At 41.0% G+C, this 21822-nt stretch overlaps 1 protein-coding gene across 10 annotated transcripts in view; it reads left to right on the top strand.

Moving 5' to 3' along the window:
- The window catches only part of lqf (epsin homolog lqf), a 437420-nt gene that overhangs the window by 131264 nt on the left and 284334 nt on the right, over positions 1 to 21822 (top strand). For all 10 annotated transcript variants that reach the window (XM_071696113.1, XM_071696112.1, XM_071696119.1 and 7 more), the window contains 2 exons: positions 5984 to 6143; positions 20304 to 20321. In XM_071696113.1, coding sequence (XP_071552214.1) covers positions 5984 to 6143; positions 20304 to 20321 — 178 coding nt within the window. The remainder of the gene's footprint in view (positions 1 to 5983; positions 6144 to 20303; positions 20322 to 21822) is intronic.

Below are 21822 nucleotides of genomic sequence, written 5' to 3'. Positions count from 1 at the left end.
AATGGGTATGTTTGAAGGAATAGTGGTTCCAGCAATGTTGTATGGTTGCGAGGCGTGGGCTATGGATAGAGTTGTGCGCAGGAGGGTGGATGTGCTGGAAATGAGATGTTTGAGGACAATATGTGGTGTGAGGTGGTTTGATCAAGTAAGTAATGTAAGGTAAGAGAGATGTGTGGTAATAAAAAGAGTGTGGTTGAGAGAGCAGAAGGGGGTGTTTTGAAATGGTTTGGTCACATGGAGAGAATGAGTGAGGAAAGATTGACCAAGAGGATATATGTTTCAGAGGTGGAGGGAACAAGGAGAAGTGGGAGACCAAATTGGAGGTGGAAAGATGGAGTGAAAAAGATTTTGAGTGATCGGGGCCTGAACATGCAGGAGGGTGAAAGGCGTGCAAGGAATAGAGTGAATTGGAACGATGTGGTATACCGGGGTCGACGTGCTGTCAGTGGATTGAACCAGGGCATGTGAAACGTCTTGGGTAAACCATGGAAAGTTGTGTGGGGCCTGGATGTGGAAAGGGAACTGTGGTTTTGGTGCATTATTACATGACAGCTAGAGACTGAGTGTGAACGAATGTGGCCTTTGTTGTCTTTTCCTAGCGCTACCTCGCACACACGAGGGGGGAGGGGGATGTTATTCCATGTGTGGCGAGGTGGCAATGGGAATGAATAAGGGCAGACAGTATGAATTATGTACATGTGTATATATGTATATGTCTGTGTGTGTATATATATGTATACATTGAGATGTATAGGTATGTATATTTGTATGTGTGGACGTTTATGTATATACATGTGTATGGGGGTGGGTTGGGCCATTCTTTTGTCTGTTTCCTTGTGCTACCTCGCTAGTGCAGGAGACAGCGACAAAGCAAAATAAAGAAAATAAATGTTATGATAATTAATTAATGTACTGTATTATTATTTGTCCTTTAAATCCAAAATCTGTTATATCAGGGTCCATTAAATCGAGGGTTTAGGTTTACTGGCAACCGGAGACTGAGTATGAATGAATGTGGCCTTTGTTTTTTCTTGCGCTACCTTGCTGACACAGGAGATGTTGATACTGTTGCCTGTATGGCTGGGTGGCACTGGGAATGGATGAAGGCAAGCAAGTATGATCGTATACAGGTGTATGTATGTATATGTCTGTGTATGTATATGTATATGTTGATATGTATATTGGTGTATGTACATATGTGTGTATATGAGTGGATGGGTCTTCCTTCATCTGTTTCCAGGTGCTACCTTGCTGATGTGGGAAACGGTGATCAAGTATGATAGAAAGAAAATGAATTTATATATATTTATACTTGATCGCTGTCTCTTGCGTCAGCGAGATAGCATAAGGAAACAGACGAAGAATGGCCCAACCCACCCACATCCACATGTATCTACGTAAATGCCCATACATGCACATATACATACATATGCATTTAAACATATATATACATATGCATACACAGACATATACATATATACACATGTACATATTCATTCTTGCTGTCTTCATCCATTCCTGTCGTTACCCATCCACACATGAAACAGCATCCCCCCTCCAGCGAGGTGGCACCAGGAAAAGACAAAAAAGGCCACATTCGTTCTCACTCAGTCTCTAGCTGTCATGTGTAATGCACCGACACTACGGCTCCAAAGACCTTTCCATGGTTTACCCCAGACGCTTCACATGCCCTGGTTCAATCCATTGACAGCACGTCAACCCCGGTATACCACATCGTTCCAATTCACTCTATTCCTTACACGTCCTTCACCCTCCTGTATGTTCAGGCCCTAATCGCTCAAAATCTTTTTCACTCCATCCTTCCTCCTCCAGTTTGGTCTCCTGCTTCTCTTTGTTCCCTCCACCTCAGACACATATATTCTCTTTGTCAATCTTTTGTCACTCATTCTCTCCATGTGTCCAAACCATTTCTACACACCCTCTTCTGCTCTCTCAACCACACTCTTTTTGATTACCACACATCTCTCTTACCCTTCACATACCCTGGTTCAATCCATTGACAGCACGTCGACCCTGGTATACCACATTGTTCTAATTTACTCTATTCCTTACACGCCTTTCACCCTCCTGTTTGTTCAGGCCCCGATCGCTCAAAATCTTTTTCACTCCATCCTTCCTCCTCCAATTTGGTCTCCCGCTTCTCTTTGTTCCCTCCACCTCTGACACGTATGTTCTCTGTCAATCTTTTGTCACTCATTCTCTCCATGTGTCCACGCCATTTCAACACACCCTCTTCTGCTCTCTCAACCACACACTTTTTTATTAACACACATCTCTCTTGCCCTTACATTACTTACTCGATCAAACCACCTCACACCACGTATTGTCCTCAAACTTTTAATTTCCAACACATCCACCCTCATACGCACAACCCTTTCTATAGCCCATGCCTTGCAACCATACAACATTGTTGGAACCACTATTCCTTCAAACATACCCATTTTTGCTCTCTGAGATAACGTTCTCGCCTTCCACACATTCTTCCCAGAACCTTCCCCAACCTTTAACTTACTTACGCTTCCATAATTCCATCCGCTGCTAAGTCCACTCCCAGATATCTAAAACTCTTCTTTTCCTCCTGTTTTTCTCCATTCAAACTTACCTCCCTGTTTATGTATCCCTCCACCCTACCGAACTCAATAACCTTGCTCTTATTGACATTTACTCTCAACTTTCTTCTTTTACGCACTTCAAACTCAGTCACCAACCTCTGCAGTTTCTCACCTGAATCAGCCATTAACACTGTATCATCAGCGAACAGCAACTGACTCACTTCCCAAGCCCTCACAGCCAGAACAGACTGCATACTTGCTCCTCTCTCCAACCCCCCCCCCCCCTCCCTTTCCCAGCCAGGCAGCGTCTGGAAAAGACAAAAGGGCCACATTTATTCACGTGTGGTCTCTAGCTGTCGTATGTAATGCACCGAAACCACAGCTCCCTATCAACATCCAGGCCCCACAGACCTTTCCATGTTTCACATGCCCTGGTTCAGTCCATTGACAGCACATCGACCCCGGTATACCACATCGTTCCAGTTCACTCTATTCTTTGCATGCTTCTTATCCTCCTGTCTGTTCAGGCCCCAATCGCTCAAAATCTTTTTCACTCCATCCCTCCACCTCCAGTTTGGTCTCCCACTTCTCATTGTTCCCTCCACCTCTGACACATATGTATCCTCTTTGCCAATCTTTCCTCACTCATTCTCTCCATATGTCCACATCAACACACCCTTTTCTGCTTTCTCAGCCATACTTTTTTTTATTTCTTTACATCTCTTTTACCCTTTCATTACTTACTTGATCAAACCACCTGACACCACATATTGTCCTCAAACATTTCATTTCTAACACACCTACCCTCTTTGGTGCAACCCTATCTATAGCCCATGCCTCGTAACCATATAATAATGTTGGAGCTACTGTTCCTTCAAACATACCCATTTTTGCTCTCTGAGATAACGTTCTTTTCTTCCACACATTCTTTATCACTCCCAGAACCTTCACCCCCTCTCCGACCCCGAAGTGGTGAGGGAGGTAAAGGTGGAAGTGTTGGAGAGAGGGGTGAGTATGCAGTCTACATGGAGTGAAAGGGCCTGGGAAGGAAGTCAGTTGTTGTATGCTGATGATACAGCACTGGTGGTGATTTCAGTTAGAAACTGCAGCAACTGTTGACTGAGTTTGGAAATTTGTAAGTGTGTGTGAAAGGAGAAACGTGAGATTGAATGTGAATAAAAGTAAGGTTAGTAGCTTTAGTAGGCTTAAGGGACATGTTAGTAGGGATGAGTTTGAATAGAGAAAAATTGGAGGAAGTCAAGTGTTTTAGGTACCTGGAAATGTACATGGCAGTGAAGGGAACCATGGTAAAGGAAGTGAGTTATCGGATAGGGGAGGGGGCAAAGATTCTGGGTGTGCTGAAGAATGTCAATAGAGAGAACGTTTTCTGCAAGGACAAAAGTGGATATGTTTTAGGGAATAGTGGTCTCAACAATATTACGTGGATATGAGGCATGGGCTACGGGTAAGGCTGTGCAGAGGAGGCTGAATGTGTTGGACCTTGGATATTTGATGACAGTATAAAGTATCAAGCTGTTTGATTAAGTAATGAAAGATCAAGAGAGAGGTGTAACAAAAAGAGTGTGGTTGAGAGAATAGAAGAGGGTGTGTTGAAGTGATTTAGACTTGTGTAATTTCATTATGTCTTCTTCAGCTCTCACAACCACACCTCCATTAGTACCACACCTCTATCTGTACCCTTTTATTACTTAAATCAGACCATCTCAACATCACATACTGTCCACGAGCATTTCATTTCTAACCCTCTGCAGCACATCTTTGCATATGGCCCATGACTTTGCATCCTTATACCCTGACTGGGGCTACTATATAGTAACCTTTAAACATACCTATTTTCACCCTACCAGAAGATGACCTCTCTTTCCACACATTCCTCAACCTCTTCAAGAACCTATTTTCACCGTACCAGAAGATGACCTCTCTTTCCACACATTCCTCAACCTCTTCAAGAACCTTTGCCCTCTCACCCACCGTATGACTCACTTCCACTTCCATGGTTCCATTTGCAGCCATGTCCACTCTCAGGTATTTAAAACAATTTACTTATCCAGATTTTCTCCATTCAATCTCACACCCAACTATCTTGTCTGTGCATTGCAAAACCTAATACCCAGCTTCTATTCAGCTTCCTTCTTTCACACACTTTCGCAAACTGAGGTACCAATTTCTACAGTTTCTCATCAAAATCGACCATCGTCATATCAGCAAACATCAACTGACTTGTTTCCCTGGCTCTTTTACCTCCTACAGACTACATACTTGACCCTTTTTCCAAAACTCTTTCACTTACCTCCTTTACTATCAACTTGAGTTGCACTAGAGGATTAACTGATAGTTTGTGTCATTTTTCTGTCCCTTGGTTGAAGTAGTGTATGATTTGCTCAAAATAACATCTTACATCACAATGAACATGAGTATTTTGATCTTAAGGACAGATTTTCAACTGCATCAGACATATGGCCAGGTATGTGCTAGTGGGACCATAAAGTCGTGTGTGCATATGTTTGAGTAATTTTGGTTTGTGTTTTATTTCATTTTCATCATGCTTCTTAATGTGTTAGTATGTTTCATGGAAGTAAATCCACACTTCAAAAATGAATAACACACAAATGAATATCCTGGGAGGGGAAATGAGAGAATATGTCACTCTGAATAAATGTTGTGTATTGAAAGTGAATGCTTGCCATAAACAGTAGAACTCTCCGCCTTAACCCCCTCCCTATGCTTTATGTTCCTTCCTCAGTTCCCCTCTTTTTGAAAATATGGGTACAGGAGGGAAGATTTTCCAGCCACCCCACCCCACCCCAACTTCAATCATCCCCATCTTATCATCCACAACATGCAAGAGATATGTGGGTCGTATTCATTTCTTTCTTATCCCCAAGGATAAGTGTGCTCTGTTATAGATTATTCAATACTTTTAGAACTTCTATATCTTCTTGGAGTTTGCACATTTATAGAAAACATTATATGTCTGTCTTTTCTGAATGTATATTTCTGAGAGATGGAATTTTATTTTTTCTCCTGTATTTGTTCAAATTTTTCTTCAGCTTTAATAAAGTCGTGTAACCAGAACAGTCACTGTATCCTAGATGGGGTCTGACTTGTAGGGATCATGAGAAAGGGAGGGAAGAAGGAATGACAGCTAGGTTAAAATTTGTTGAAACATAAACACCGAGGGATAAGATATTTGCTTAAAAAAGATTAATTTACCAGCTTGGCTGAATTGTTTGCTTGTTGTTATCTTTTGATATCCAGAGAGCATGTAAATATCTTACTAGAGTTGGATTTTTTGATAGACTGTAACTATTCTCAAGGTATACAATGCATATTTGAATGTTTTACTTTTAATGGATATAATCATGACAAGAACTCTTAATTTCTCTCAGAGCTGGAGGCTGCCCGTCCCCAGACAGTTGGAGAAGAAGAGTTACAGTTACAACTTGCCCTGGCCATGAGCAAAGAGGAAGCAGAACAGGAAGAACAAAAGCAACGCTCTGATGATGTAAGATTACAAATGGCCATCACTCAGAGTGAAGAGGACTTTAAGTACGTAAATGATAGGCCTGCTTTTTATGACTGTTTTAGCAAAGACATAGTTACCTAGCCCTGTTGTGTGAGAACCTCTGGTATGAAAATCCTAATTAGTAAGACAATTAGAATTTTACTTAATTTTGTTGATGGTTTTGGTAGATGGTGTCTTCCTCAGTTCTTGTTATTTCACTCTTTGTCATGATTAGCTTGATTTAGTCACATTTTTGTGCAGGAATGTCATCCATTATCTCTTAAGGATGCTTCATCTAAAGATCTGAGTTATTGCATACTGTTATTTTCATTTTTTCCATACTCGTTCTCCATTTCCCGCATTACTGAGATCTTGCCAGGAACAGATGAAGAGTAGCTGTAGTCACTCACACCCATTCCCTCTCTGTCGTATAATGCACCAAAACCATAGTCTCCTATCCGCAGCCATGTATCACAGATCATTCCATGGTTTCCCTTGGCCACACGAAATTTCCTTGATCAACCCCTTGATCGCATTTCCCCATTGTATACCACATCACTCCAGTTTGCTGTTTTCTGTGCATGTTCAGCCCCTAAATGCTCAAAGTCTCTTTCTCACTATCCTTTCCCCTCCTCTTTGCTTCCCCATTTTCCATGTTCCCCCTACTTTCAACATATATACCTTCTTTGTCATTTTCTCCATATGTCCCAACCTTTACATCGCATACCCTCTTCAACTTTCTCATACATACTCCTCTTATTGCCACACCCCTTTCCCAGTCATTTCCTAATACCAAATATTATCCTCAAATATTTCAGTGCCAACACGTCACCCACTTCTCTACTTTTTCATCTGTGCCCCACCCCTTGCAGCCCTACAACTAAGTCAAGACCACCTTTCCACCAAACATACCCATCTTTGTGATCAAAGAGAGTAACTTCTCTTTCCACACATTCCTTAATGCACCCAGGAGCTTTACCCCTTTACACACTCAGTGGCTCACTTCAGCTTCCATGATTCCATTCTCTGTCATGTCCACTCCTATTACCTAAACACTCCACACTCTCCAAAATCTCACCATTCAAGTTCACGTACCAGCTAACTTTTCTCTCTTCCCTGCTAATCCTATTAATGTTGGTTTTGTTTACATTTACTATTGACTTTATCCTTAAACACACATTCCTCTAAACTTAGTAACCAACTCTTGCTGATTTTTACTTAAGTCTGTTACCAGCACCATGTCATAGCAACTGACTCACCCCGCAGTACCTACCATCACCAGAGATAGACTGCAGACCTGCCCCTCTCCCCAAAATGCTTCCATTAACCTCCCCTACCATCCCATCCTTAAACATTAGATACCCATGGTGACATCAGACTCCTCTGCTGCATGCAACCACTCACCCTTTTCTTTTCCTACTCACACACTTAATTTACTTACATGGTGAAATACTCCCCACAACTTCTGATAGCTTACCTCATGAATCATATATTTATAACACCTTCCACAAAGACCTGATCTGTATATTTGTAACACCTTCCACAAAGACCTCCTGAACCATATATTTATAACACCTGCCATGAAGTATCTTCATCAACCCTTTTGTATGTTTTTTTTTCAAATTATAAATGCTATATACAAAGTCCTCTGTTCCCCTAAGTATTTCTCAGACAAATTCTTCAAAACAGACACTTAATCCACACATTCTCTACCACTTCTGAAGTGACATTGTTCTCTAATCTGATGCTCTGAGCATTCTGCCACCCTCTTTCACCACTCTTCCATAAATCTCATCAGGTACTTTTAATAGACTTATCCTTTTGTGATTTCAGTATTCTTTTTTGTTTCCCTTCCTTTTATACTTCAGCACTAAACAAGCATTGTGCCATTCACCCCCATTCCTAAAAAATTTAACTGCAATCTGATCCACTGCAGCTGCTTTATGCTTTTACCTCACTTCATCTTATGCAAGACTTTTACCACGTCTTTTCTACACCAAACTACAGGCTATGACTCTCTTATCCTGTCTGCTTCCATTTCCAAAACACTGCATATTTACCACTTTTTTAATACATTCAACATTCCTTCAAGATGCTTGCTCCATCTCCTCTCTGCCTCATCTCTGCCTGTTAACACTTCCCCATCTGTCCCCTTCACTAATGCTCCCATTTGTTCTCTTGTTTCTCACATTATTTTATTTAATACTAGTCTACCGTCTCCTGCATATTGAAGCAAATCTGGAACAAAAGAGAGATGAGCTTCATTTTCTTACATCCACTATCTAGCTGTTATGTATAATGTTTTTCAAGAAAGCAAACCTCCTATCCATAGTCAAGCCCCACTAACCTTTCTGTAGTTTCCCTTGACCACTTCTTATGACTTCATTCAACCAGTTGAGAGCAAGTCTCCCCCTGTATCCCAAATCGCTCCATTTCTTTTTTTTATCCTAGCAGCTCAAAGCATTTTTGACTCCATCTTTCCATATTATCTGGATCTCCCAGTTCTTCTTGTTCTCCTCACTTCTGATGCATACCCTTTCAGTCATTATTATTAATGTAGTTATTATTATTATTTTACTATTATTGTACTATTATTTTACTATTATTTTACTAAATGGATTTTGTATGTAGCATTTATGGATCTGGAGAAGGCATATGATAGAGTTGATAGAGATGCTCTGTGGAAGGTATTAAGAATATATGATGTGGGAGGCAAGTTGTTTGAAGCAGTGAAAAGTTTTTATCGAGGATGTAAAGCATGTGTATGTGTAGGAAGAGAGGAAAGTGATTGGTTCTCAGTGAATGTAGGTTTGCGGCAGGGGTGTGTGATGTCCCCAAGGTTGTTTAATTTGTTTATGGATGGGGTTGTTAGGGAGGTGAATGCAAGAGTCTTGGAAAGAGGGGCAAGTATGCAGTCTGTTGTGGATGAGAGAGCTTAGGAAGTGAGTCAGTTGTTGTTCGCTGATGATACAGCGCTGGTGGCTGAGTCATGTGAGAAACTGCAGACTGGTGACTGAGATTGGTAAAGTGTGTGAAAGAAGAAAGTTGAGAGTAAATGTGAATAAGAGCAAGGTTGTTAGGTACAGTAGGGTTGAGGGTCAAGTCAGTTGGGAGGTAAGTTTGAATGAAGAAAAACTGGAGGAAGTGAAGTGTTTTAGATATCTGGGAGTGGATTTGGCAGCGGATGGAACCATGGAAGCGGAAGTAAATCATAGGGTGGGGGAGGGGGCGAAAATTCTGGGAGTGTTGAAGAATGTGTGGAAGTTCAGAACATTATCTCGGAAAGCAAAAATGGATATGTTTGAAGGAATAGTGGTTCCAACAATGTTGTATGGTTGCAAGGCGTGGGCTATGGATAGAGTTGTGCGCAGGAGGGTGGATGTGCTGGAAATGAGGTGTCCCTTAACCCAGCTGAGCAGTATTATTATTATTATTATTATTTTTTTTTTATATTATTATACTTAATCGCCGTCTCCCGCGTTGATGAGTTAGCGCAAGGAAATAGATGGGGAATGGCCCAATCCACCCACATACACATGCATATACATAAGTGCCCACACATGCACATATACACACATGTACATTTCAACATATACACAGACATATACATATATACATATGTCCATATTCGTACTTGCTGCCTTCATCCATTCCCGTCACCACCATGCCACTTATGAAATAGCATCCCCCCTCCCCTGTTCAACAAGGTAGCACTAGGAAATCCAAAAAAGGCCCCGTTCATTCACACTCAGTCTCAAGCTGTCATGTGTAATGCACGACCACAGCTCCCTTTCCACATCCAGGCCCCAAAGACCTCTCCATGGTTTACCCCAGATGCTTCACATGCCCTGGTTCAATCCATTGACAGCACATCAATCCCGGTATACCACATCGTTCCATTTCACTTTATTCCTCGCATGCCTTTCACCCTCCTGTATGTCCAGGCTCCGATAGCTCAAAATCTTTTTCATTCCATCCTTCCACCTCCAATTTGGTCTCCCGCTTCTCCTTGTTTCCTCTACCTCTGACACATATATTCTCTTTGTCAATATTTTCTCACTCATTCTCTACATGTGACCAAAGCATTTCAACACATCCTCTTCTGCTCTCTCAACCACACACTTTATTTCCACATATCTCTCTTACCCTTTCATTACTTACTTGATAAAACCACCTCACACCACATAATGTCCTCAAACATCTCATTTCCAACACATCCACCCTCCTCTGCATAACCCTATTTATAGCCCATGCCTCGCAACCTTATATCATTGTTGGAACCACTATTCCTTCAAACATACCCATTTTTGCTTTCCAAGATAACGCTTTTGCCTTCCACACATTCTTCAAAGCTCCCAGAACCTTCGCCCCTTCCCCCACTCTGTGACTCACTTCCGCTTCCATTGTTCCATACGCTGCTAAGCCCACTTCCAGATATCTAAAACACTTCACTTCCTCCATTTATTCTCCATTCAAACTTACCTCCCAATTAACTTGTACTTCCTCCATTTATTCTCCATTCAAACTTACCTCCCAATTAACTTGTACTTCCTCCATTTATTCTCCATTCAAACTTACCTCCCAATTAACTTGTACCTTAACCCTACTGAACTTGATAACCTTGCTCTTATTCACATTTACTCTTAGCTTTCTTCTTTCACACACTTTACCAAACTCATTCACCAGCTTATGCAGTTTCTCACCCGAATCAGCCACCAGCGCTGTATCATCAGTGAACAAAAACTGACTCACTTCCCAAGCCCTTTCATCCAGAACAGACTGCATACTTGCCCCTCTTTCCAAAACTTTTGCATTCACCTCCCTAAGCACCCAGAAGAGAAACAAATTAAACAACCTTGGAGACATCACACACCCCTGCTGCAAACCATCGTTCACTGGGTACCAGTCACTTTCCTCTCTTCTTACTCATACACATGCCGCACATCCTTGGTAAAAACTTTTCACTGCTTCTAGCAACTTACCTCCCACACCATATTCTCTTAGAACCTTCCACACAGCATCTCTATTAACCCCATCATATTATTATTATTAAAATTTCATTATTATTATTTTATTATCAGTATTATTATTTTTTTAAACTTGATTGCTGTTTCCTATGCCAGAGAGGTAGTGCCAGGAAACACACAAAGAATGGCTCTTCCACTCATATACACACATATACACATAAATGCACATACACCTACATATACACGCAAATACATATCAGCATATACACATATACATACACATGTACAGACATATAGATATATACACATGTACATATTTATACTTGCTTGCCTTCATCCATTCTGGCGCTACTCTGCCCCACAGGAAACGGCATCGCTACCCCCCGTTTCAGTGATGTAGCACCAGGAAAACAGAAAAAAGGCCACATTTGTTCACGTTCATTCTCAAGCTGTCATGTGTAATGCACTGAAATCATAGCTCCCTATCCACATCCAGTTCCCACAGACCTTTCCATGGATTACCCCAGACGCTTCAAATGCCCTGGCTTAGTTCATTGACAGCATGTTGACCCTAGGAAACCACATTGTTCCAATTTTTTCTATTGCTTGTACGCCTCTCACCGTCCTGTATGTACAGGCCCCGATCACTCAAAATCTTTTTCTCTTCATCCTTCTACCTGCAATTGGGTCTGCCGCTTCTCCTTGTTCCCTATAACTCTGACACTTATATCCTCTCCGTCAATAGTTCCTTACTCATTCTCTCCATATGTCCAAACCATTTCAACACACCCACTTCTGCTCTCCCAACCACACACTTTTTGTTTCCACACATATCTCTCAACCTTTCATTACTTACTCGATCAAATCACCTCACAGTGCACATTGTCCTCAAACATTTCATTTCCAACACATCCACCCTCCTCCATACAACCCTATCTGTAGCCCATGTCTCATAGCCATGGTTGGAACTACTGTTCCTTCAAACATACCCAGTTTTGCTCTCCAAGATAACGTTCTCTCCTTCCACACATCCTTCATCGCTCCCAGAACCTTCGCCCCCTCCCCTACCCTGTGACTTGCTTAGACTTCCACGGTTCCTTTCACTGCTAAGTCCATTTACAGATATCTAAAATACTTCACTTCCTCCAGTTTTTCTCTCTTTAAACGTACATCCCAATTAACTTGTCCCTCAACCCTACTGAACCTAATAACCTTGCTCTTATTCTCATTTACTCTCAGCTTTCTTCTTTCACACACTTTACCAAACTCAGTCACCAGCTTCTGCAGTTTCTCACATGAATCAGCCACCAGCACTGTATCATCAGCGAACAACTGACTCCCTTCCCAAGCTCTCTCATCCACAACAGACTGCATACTTGCCCCTCTTTCCAAAACTCTTGCATTCACCTCCCTAACAACCCCATCCACAAACAAATTAAACAAGCATGGGGACATCACACACCCCTACCACAAACCTACATTCACTGAGAACCAATCACTTTCCTCTCATCCTACCCGTACACATGCTTTACATCCTCGATAAAAACTTTTCACTGCTTCTAACAACTTGCCTCCCACACCATATGTTCTTAATACCTTCCACAGAGCATCTTTATCAACTCTTATCATATGCCTTCTCCAGATCCATAAATGCTACATACAAATCCATTTGCTTTTCTAAGTATTTCTCACATACATTCCTCAAAGCAAACACCTGATCCACACATCCTCTACCACTTCTGAAACCACACTGCTCTTCCCCAATCTGATTCTCTTTACATGCCTTCACCCTATCAATCAATACCCTCCCATATAATTTACCAGGAATACTCAACAAACTTATACCTCTGTAATTTGAGCACTCACTATTATCCCCTTTGCCTTTGTACAATGGCACTATGCAAGCATTCCACCAATCCTCAGGCACCTCACCATGAGTCATTTATTTATTTATTTATTTATTTTGCTATGTCACTGTCTCCCGCGTTTGCGAGGTAGCGCAAGGAAACAGACGAAAGAAATGGCCCAACCCACCCCCATTCACATGTATATACATACACGTCCACACACGCAAATATACATAACTATACATCTCAATGTACACATAAATATACACACACAGACATACATATGTACACATGTACATAATTCATACTGTCTGCCTTTATTTATTCCCATCGCCACCTCTCCACACATGGAATAACATCCCCCTCCCCCCTCATGTGTGCGAGGTAGCACTAGGAAAAGACAACCATGAGTCATACATACATTAATTATCCTTACCAACCAGTCAACAATGCAGTCACCCCCTTTTTTAATAAACTCCACTGCAGTACCATCCAAACCCGCTGCCTTGCCGGCTTTTATCTTCCGCAAAGCTTTTACTACCTCTTCTCTGTTTACCAGATCATTTCCCTAACCCTCTCACTTTGCACACCACCTCGAGGAAAACACCCTATATCTTCCACTCTGTCATCAAACACATTCAATAAACCTTCAAAATACTCACTCCATCTCCTTCTCACATCACCACTACTTGTTATCACCTCCCCATTAGCCCCCTTCACTGAAGTTCCCATTTGTTCCCTTGTCTTATACACTTTATTTACCTCCTTCCAAAACATCTTTTTATTCTTCCTAAAATTTAATGATACTCTCTCACCCCAACTCTCATTTGCCCTCTTTTTTCACCTCTTGCACCTTTTTCTTGATCTTCTGCCTCTTTGTTTTATCCATCTCCCACTCATTTGCATTATTTCCCTGCAAAAATCGTCCAAATGCCTCTCTCTTCTCTTTCACTAATAATCTTACCTCTTCATCCCACCACTCACTACCCTTTCTGATCTGCCCACCTCCCACGCTTCTCATGCCAAACATCTTTTGCACAAGCCATCGCTGCTTCCCTAAATGCATCCCATTCCTCCCCCACTCCCCTTACGTTCTTTGTTCTCACCTTTTTCCATTCTGTACTCAGTCTGTCGTGGTACTTCCTCACACAAGTCTCCTTCCCAAGCTCATTTACTATCCCCACTCTCTTCACCCCAACATTCTCTCTTCTTTCCTGAAAATCTCTACAAATCTTCACTTTTGCCTCCACACAATAATGATCAGACATCCCTCCAGTTGCACCTCTCAGCACATTAACATCCAAAAGTCTCTCCATTTTTTTTTTGCCGCTGTCTCCTGCGTTTGCGAGGTAGCGCAAGGAAACAGACGAAAGAAATGGCCCAACCCACCCCCATACACATGTATATACATACATCCACACACGCAAATATACATACCTACACAGCTTTCCATGGTTTACCTCAGACGCTTCACATGCCCAGATTCAATCCACTGACAGCACGTCAACCCCGGTATACCACATTAATCCAATTCACTCTATTCCTTGCCTTCCTTTCACCCTCCTGCATGTTCAGGCCCCGATCACACAAAATCTTTTTCACTCCATCTTTCCACCTCCAATTTGGTCTCCCTCTTCTCCTCGTTCCCTCCACCTCCGACACATATATCCTCTTGGTCAATCTTTCCTCACTCATTCTCTCCATGTGCCCAAACCATTTCAAAACACCCTCTTCTGCTCTCTCAACCACGCTCTTTTTATTTCCACACATCTCTCTTACCCTTACGTTACTTACTCGATCAAACCACCTCACACCACACATTGTCCTCAAACATCTCATTTCCAGCACATCCACCCTCCTGCGCACAACTCTATCCATAGCCCACGCCTCGCAACCATACAACATTGTTGGAACCACTATTCCTTCAAACATACCCATTTTTGCTTTCCGAGATAATGTTCTCGACTTCCACAAATTCTTCAAGGCTCCCAGAATTTTCGCCCCCTCCCCCACCCTATGATCCACTTCCGCTTCCATGGTTCCATCCGTTGCCAGATCCACTCCCAGATATCTAAAACACTTTACTTCCTCCAGTTTTTCTCCATTCAAACTTACCTCCCAATTGACTTGACCCTCAACCCTACTGTACCTAATAACCTTGCTCTTATTCACATTTACTCTTAACTTTCTTCTGTCACACACTTTATCAAACTTAGTCACCAGCTTCTGCAGTATCTCACATGAATCAACCACCAGCGCTGTATCATCAGCGAACAAGAACTGACTCACTTCCCAAGCTCTCTCATCCCCAACAGACTTCATACTTGCCCCTCTTTCCAAAACTCTTGCATTCACCTCCCTAACAACCCCATCCATAAACAAATTAAACAACCATGGAGACATCACACACCCCTGCCGCAAACCTACATTCACTGAGAACCAATCACTTTCCTCTCTTCCTACACGTACACATGCCTTACATCCTCGATAAAAACTTTTCACTGCTTCTAACAACTTGCCTCCCACACCATATATTCTTAATACCTTCCACAGAGCGTCTCTATCAACTCTATCATATGCCTTCTCCAGATCCATAAATGCTACATACAAATCCATTTGCTTTTCTAAGTATTTCTCACATACATTCTTCAAAGCAAACACCTGATCCACACATCCTCTACTACTTCTGAAACCACACTGCTCTTCCCCAATCTGATGCTCTGTACATGCCTTTACCCTCTCAATCAATACCCTCCCACCCTTCATGCGCCTATCAATTAACACGTGATCCAATAACGCTCTCTGGCCATCTCTCCTACTTACATACTTATGTTTATCTCTCTTTTTAAACCAGATATTCCCAATCACCAGTCCTTTTTCAGCACATAAATCTACTAACACACTCACTCAGCTGCTCCCAAAACACTTGCCTCTCATGATCTTTCTTCTCATGCCCAGGTGCATATGCATCAATAATCACCCATCTCTCTCCATCTACTTTCAGTTTGACCCATATCAGTCTAGAGTATACTTTCTTACACTCTATCACATACTCCCACTACTCCTGTTTCAGAAGTAGTGCTACTCTTTCCCTTGCTTTTGTCCTTTCACTAACCCCTGACTTTACTCCCAAGACATTCCCAAACCACTCTCCCTCTTTACCCTTGAGCTTCATTTCACTTAGAGCCAAAACATCCAGGTTCCTTTCCTCAAACATACTACCTATCTCTCCTTTTTTCTTGGTTTCATCGACACACATTTAGACACCCCAATCTGAGCCTTCGAGGAGGATGAGCACTCCCCACATGACTCCTTCTTCTGTTTCCCCATTTAGAAAGTTAAAATACAATGAGGGGTTGGTTTCTAACCCCCTGCTCCCGTCCCCTTTACTCGCCTTCTACAACACGTGAGGAATGTGTGGGAAGTATTCTTTCTCCCCTATCCCCAGGGATGAAGAAGTAAGATTATTAGTGAAAGAGAAGAGAGAGGCATTTGGACTATTTTTGCAAGGAAATATATACACAGACATATACATATATACACGTACATATTCATACTTGCTGCCTATATACATTCCCGTCGCCACCCCACCACACATGAAATGGTACCCCCCTTCCCCCCGCGAGCGTGCGAGTTAGCGCTAGGAAAAGACAACACTCAGTCTCTGGCTGTTATGTGTAATGTACCGAAACACAGCTCCCTTTCAACATCCAGGCATTTATTCACATTAATTCTCACCTTCTTCATTTCCCACATTCTTCCAAATCAGACACCAAGTACTGTAGTTTCTCACTTGAATCTTCCACCAGTACTGTGTCATCAGCAAATGACAATGACTGATTACTCAGACTGCATACTTGCTCCTTTCTCCAAGATCTTTGTATTTATCTCCCAGACCCCCTCATCTTTAAACAGATTATACAACCATGGTGACATTTCACACCCTTGTCTAAGACCCACCATCTGCAACAACTAACCTTCCTTTCTACCAGTTCACGCACAGGCCTTACCATCTCGATAGAAACTCCTTACTTCTCATAGCTTTCCTCCTGCTCCATATATTTGTGACATCTTCCACAAAGCCTCATCATGTGCTTTCTCCAGATCCATAAGTGCTGTATACAACTGTTTCTTTCTAATGTCCTTGCCAGTAAAGGTTTTGGTTTAATGCATATATTTTTCCATTATCTGTCTCTGTTCTTTATCTTCCTGGCTGAAGTGCGATTTTAAAGTGCATAGGTGGAAAAGCATTTTTATGTGATTTTCCCTGAGAATAATGAAATCTGAAGTGTTATACAAGAACAAAAGATGTATTGATATAACCATCATATTAGTTTTGATCTGTTTAGAATCAACATTTTCTTTTCATTCCCAGCAGTAGTAAGATTAGTAGCAGTGTTGAGATTTTGATGAAATGTCATGGTGGTTGGTAACCTTCCTTTAGGTTATTTCATTTCCTTGTTAGGTCATTACTGATTAGGGAATGCAGTAACCCAAGGAAAGGTGGCCTGATGTATTGCCCTATTTAAAAAGCTATCTTACTTGGCCCTCAAGGCAGTTTGCAAGATCATGCTCTAAAGTTCTGGCAAAACCAAGCTCTCACAATGTGAATTCTCCCTGTACTATGTAATGCTATTCTTGGAGACATAATTACTGTATGTGTTTTCAGTTTTGTTTTTGGATAGCTTAAATCCAAGGGAGTTACAGAAACATGTAATGAAATATGAGCAGTAAATTATTAGTTTACAGAACTTTTACTGTATTTAGTATGATGTGAATCTGCTCTTCAGTATTCCTGGAAGCTGATATTCTATGGTTTTTATAATTGCTTCTCCTTTTCCTCCTTTTCCCATACATATGAACAATTCAGTGTATTAGAACCACCGTAAAAACTTGTTTGAAGAAATAGTCTTGCTGTTACGGAATGGAACACTGAAGAATTTGTATGCTTCTCTCCTTGTCAGATTGTTAGATGTTCATAATGATTGCAGCTGTTAGGAAGGCTAGAGGTTGAACTCTTTTTATTAACTGGAGAGATAGATTCTTAATGATTGTGGCTGTCAAAAAGGCTGAAGGGCAACTTTTTAGATTCACTTGAAATGGTTGGAAAACAAAAAACTGCAATCTAGAAAGATTAGGGTATTTGGAGGAAAACTTAATTTTAGAGTAATAGCATTTAATGCTTTATTAAAGGAAGTATTTCATTCTTCATACCTTTTACTCACAGTTTTACTAGTATACCAATGCATTAAGATTTGAAACTCAACCTGGACTTATTTTTTTTTCTTGCTTGAAGAATATATGTGAGAAATACTTAGAAAAGCAAATGGATTTGTATGTAGCATTTATGGATCTGGAGAAGGCATATGATAGAGTTGATAGAGATGCTCTGTGGAAGGTATTAAGAATATATGGTGTGGGAGGAAAGTTGTTAGAAGCAGTGAAAAGTTTTTATCGAGGATGTAAGGCATGTGTACGTGTAGGAAGAGAGGAAAGTGATTGGTTCTCAGTGAATGTAGGTTTGCGGCAGGGGTGTGTGATGTCTCCATGGTTGTTTAATTTGTTTATGGATGGGGTTGTTAGGGAGGTAAATGCAAGAGTTTTGGAAAGAGGGGCAAGTATGAAGTCTGTTGGGGATGAGAGAGCTTGGGAAGTGAGTCAGTTGTTGTTCGCTGATGATACAGCGCTGGTGGCTGATTCATGTGAGAAACTGCAGAAGCTGGTGACTGAGTTTGGTAAAGTGTGTGGAAGAAGAAAGTTAAGAGTAAATGTGAATAAGAGCAAGGTTATTAGGTACAGTAGGGTTGATGGTCAAGTCAATTGGGAGGTGAGTTTGAATGGAGAAAAACTGGAGGAAGTGAAGTGTTTTAGATATCTGGGAGTGGATCTGGCAGCGGATGGAACCATGGAAGCGGAAGTGGATCATAGGGTGGGGGAGGGGGCGAAAATTCTGGGGGCCTTGAAGAATGTGTGGAAGTCGAGAACATTATCTCGGAAAGCAAAAATGGGTATGTTTGAAGGATTAGTGGTTCCAATAATGTTGTATGGTTGCGAGGCGTGGGCTATGGATAGAGTTATGCGCAGGAGGATGGATGTGCTGGAAATGAGATGTTTGAGGACAATGTGTGGTGTGAGGTGGTTTGATCGAGTGAGTAACGTAAGGGTAAGAGAGATGTGTGGAAATAAAAAGAGCGTGGTTGAAAGAGCAGAAGAGGGTGTTTTGAAGTGGTTTGGGCACATGGAGAGAATGAGTGAGGAAAGATTGACCAAGAGGATATATGTGTCGGAGGTGGAGGAAACGAGGAGAAGAGGGAGACCAAATTGGAGGTGGAAAGATGGAGTGAAAAAGATTTTGTGTGATCGGGGCCTGAACATGCAGGAGGGTGAAAGGAGGGCAAGGAATAGAGTGAATTGGAGCGATGTGGTATACCGGGGTTGACGTGCTGTCAGTGGATTGAATCAAGGCATGTGAAGCGTCTGGGGTAAACCACGGAAAGCTGTGTAGGTATGTATATTTGCGTGTGTGGACGTATGTATATACATGTGTATGGTGGGGGGTTGGGCCATTTCTTTCGTTTGTTTCCTTGCGCTACCTCGCAAATGCGGGAGACAGCGACAAAGTATAAAAAAAAAAAAAAACATACAAAGGGCAGCTGTATGTAATTACTGAATCTATTAAGGAATACTTCGTTGGCTCTTTTGATAGATACAGTATTTGACTTTCCTTGCCGTAGTTTCATTGTATAAAACTGACTAGTTACAATTTTTGGAGGATTTGTACTGGCAACAAGAGCATTTACATCATTATACTGTATTACATCGCTTTGTTTTGGGCTCATATATCATATCAATGTGTATTTTATAATCATAGACAGGAAAGGACAATTTCAGCATTTTTGCTTTCTCTATTTTATTATGATATGTTGTTGTGGCTGTACATTGGTTTTTGAAAGGATGCTAGCTAGTGAAAATAGATATATTTTTTAAAGAACTTACCATTTACAATTAAAAGTTAGGCATGCACAAAAATATGTTGTTGTGGCTGAACATTGGTTTTTGAAAGGATGCTAGTTAGTGAAAATAGATATATTTTTTAAAGAACTTACCATTTACAATTAAAAGCTAGGCATGCACAAAAATATGTTTGATATAGGATTTGAAATGTACCATATTGTATGCCAAATTATGAAATTTATTGTATAGACTTGCCTGTTAGGTTTTGTAAATAGTTTTGCTATTACTCAAATTAATTGATATTATTTAGGACTCAAATGATGAAAATTATATCATATCTATGTTCTTATAGGAGATAAGATATATTGACATGATGCATGTGCAAATGTTTTATTGTCTTTTTTAGTCATTTTACCATCCTACTTTTCTTTTTTAGGGAAGGATGGTCACCATCGTAAGTCTTTCTTTGATTTTCGTTTGGGGTGGTGGTGTAGTTTTAGTTTTTGAGTGTAATTACATGTTTGTAATTACCTATTTGTACTGTACTGGGAGGGAGTTTTACACTCATGGGGCCCCATATCTTGAACATTATCAGTTATCATTTAGCTTTTTAAATGTATGTATGCTGTTTTTATTAACCATGTCTTCAGTCATTTTAATCCATTAAACCATCTTTTTTTTTAATAAGATTCTTGCTTAATTTCGTTTTGTGGCCTCTGGTTGCTCAATCCCTACATGTCTCGAAGAACTGTTCACTGTGTATGTTATCCATCTATTTTGAAAACTTAAAGGTAGTGATCAGGTCATCCCACACTCTTCTCCTGTCCAAGGTGAGTGTATTTAAAGCCTTATTTCAGTACCATCTTTGTTTCCCTCCACTGGATCTTTTCTATTACCTCTGTGATTTTTTTGTTGCAGTGACCAAACATGAGTAATATTTTCTAGTTTTGGCCTTATTTAGGATATGAACAGCTTGCTTAATATTTCCTTTTCTAAACACTCGAAAGCTATTGTAATGTGATGTTTGCCTGCACACTGTTTGTTTCCTCACCTGTTCTCCTAATGTGGAATTTTGGCGACAGGATAGGGACAGTGTCCACTCCCAGATTCTTCTGACACAGAATACTGAGGCTTGTTTCATGCTAGATGATAATCTTGTGGAGGCTTTTTTTTCACTTTGTCCCTTGCTCAGTACCTTACTATTGATCTGATTTAATTCCACTAACCATGTATCAGACCAATTTGGGAGCCTGTTTAGGTCCTATTGCAAGTTGATGCAATCCTCCTTGCTTTTTTCTTAATGACCTTTGCATCATTTGCAAATATATTCAGGTAGGAGTCCATACCCTCAATTAAGTCATTTATATGTGTGGAGAAGAGTAAAGGTCCCAAAACAGAACTTCTAGTCACTCTGAATCATTTTGGAAGGTTCCTCTGATATGCATGTCTTATTCCCTTCCACTGAGATAGTCTCCATCAAAGAAGTTTCACCCATATTCTTGCATGGATCAGTCTCCCAAATTTTACTAGGTCACATGCTTTTTAGCTGTCCAAATGCAAAAAATTTATCCAGCCTTCCCTTTTGTCTAAGACAGATCTCACTCTTGTAAATCTAAGAAATTTGTTAAACTAGATCTCTTATCCTTAAAACCTTGCAGTCTCTCATTTAGGTAATTTATCCTCTGTAAAATGTCATCTGTTTGTTTTCTGATTTTTTTTTTTTTGTCGCTGTCTCCCGCATTTGCGAGGTAGCGCAAGGAAACAGACGAAAGAAATGGCCCAACCCACCCCCATACACATGTATATACATACGTCCACACACGCAAATATACATACCTACACAGCTTTCCATGGTTTACCCCAGACGCTTCACATGCCCTGATTCAATTCACTGACAGCACGTCAACCCCGGTATACCATATCGATCCAATTCACTCTATTCCTTGCCCTCCTTT

Source organism: Panulirus ornatus, chromosome 59 (assembly GCF_036320965.1).
Source record: "Panulirus ornatus isolate Po-2019 chromosome 59, ASM3632096v1, whole genome shotgun sequence".
In the NCBI taxonomy this organism is placed as follows: domain Eukaryota; kingdom Metazoa; phylum Arthropoda; class Malacostraca; order Decapoda; family Palinuridae; genus Panulirus; species Panulirus ornatus.
This window is presented reverse-complemented; position numbering and strand designations above follow the sequence as displayed.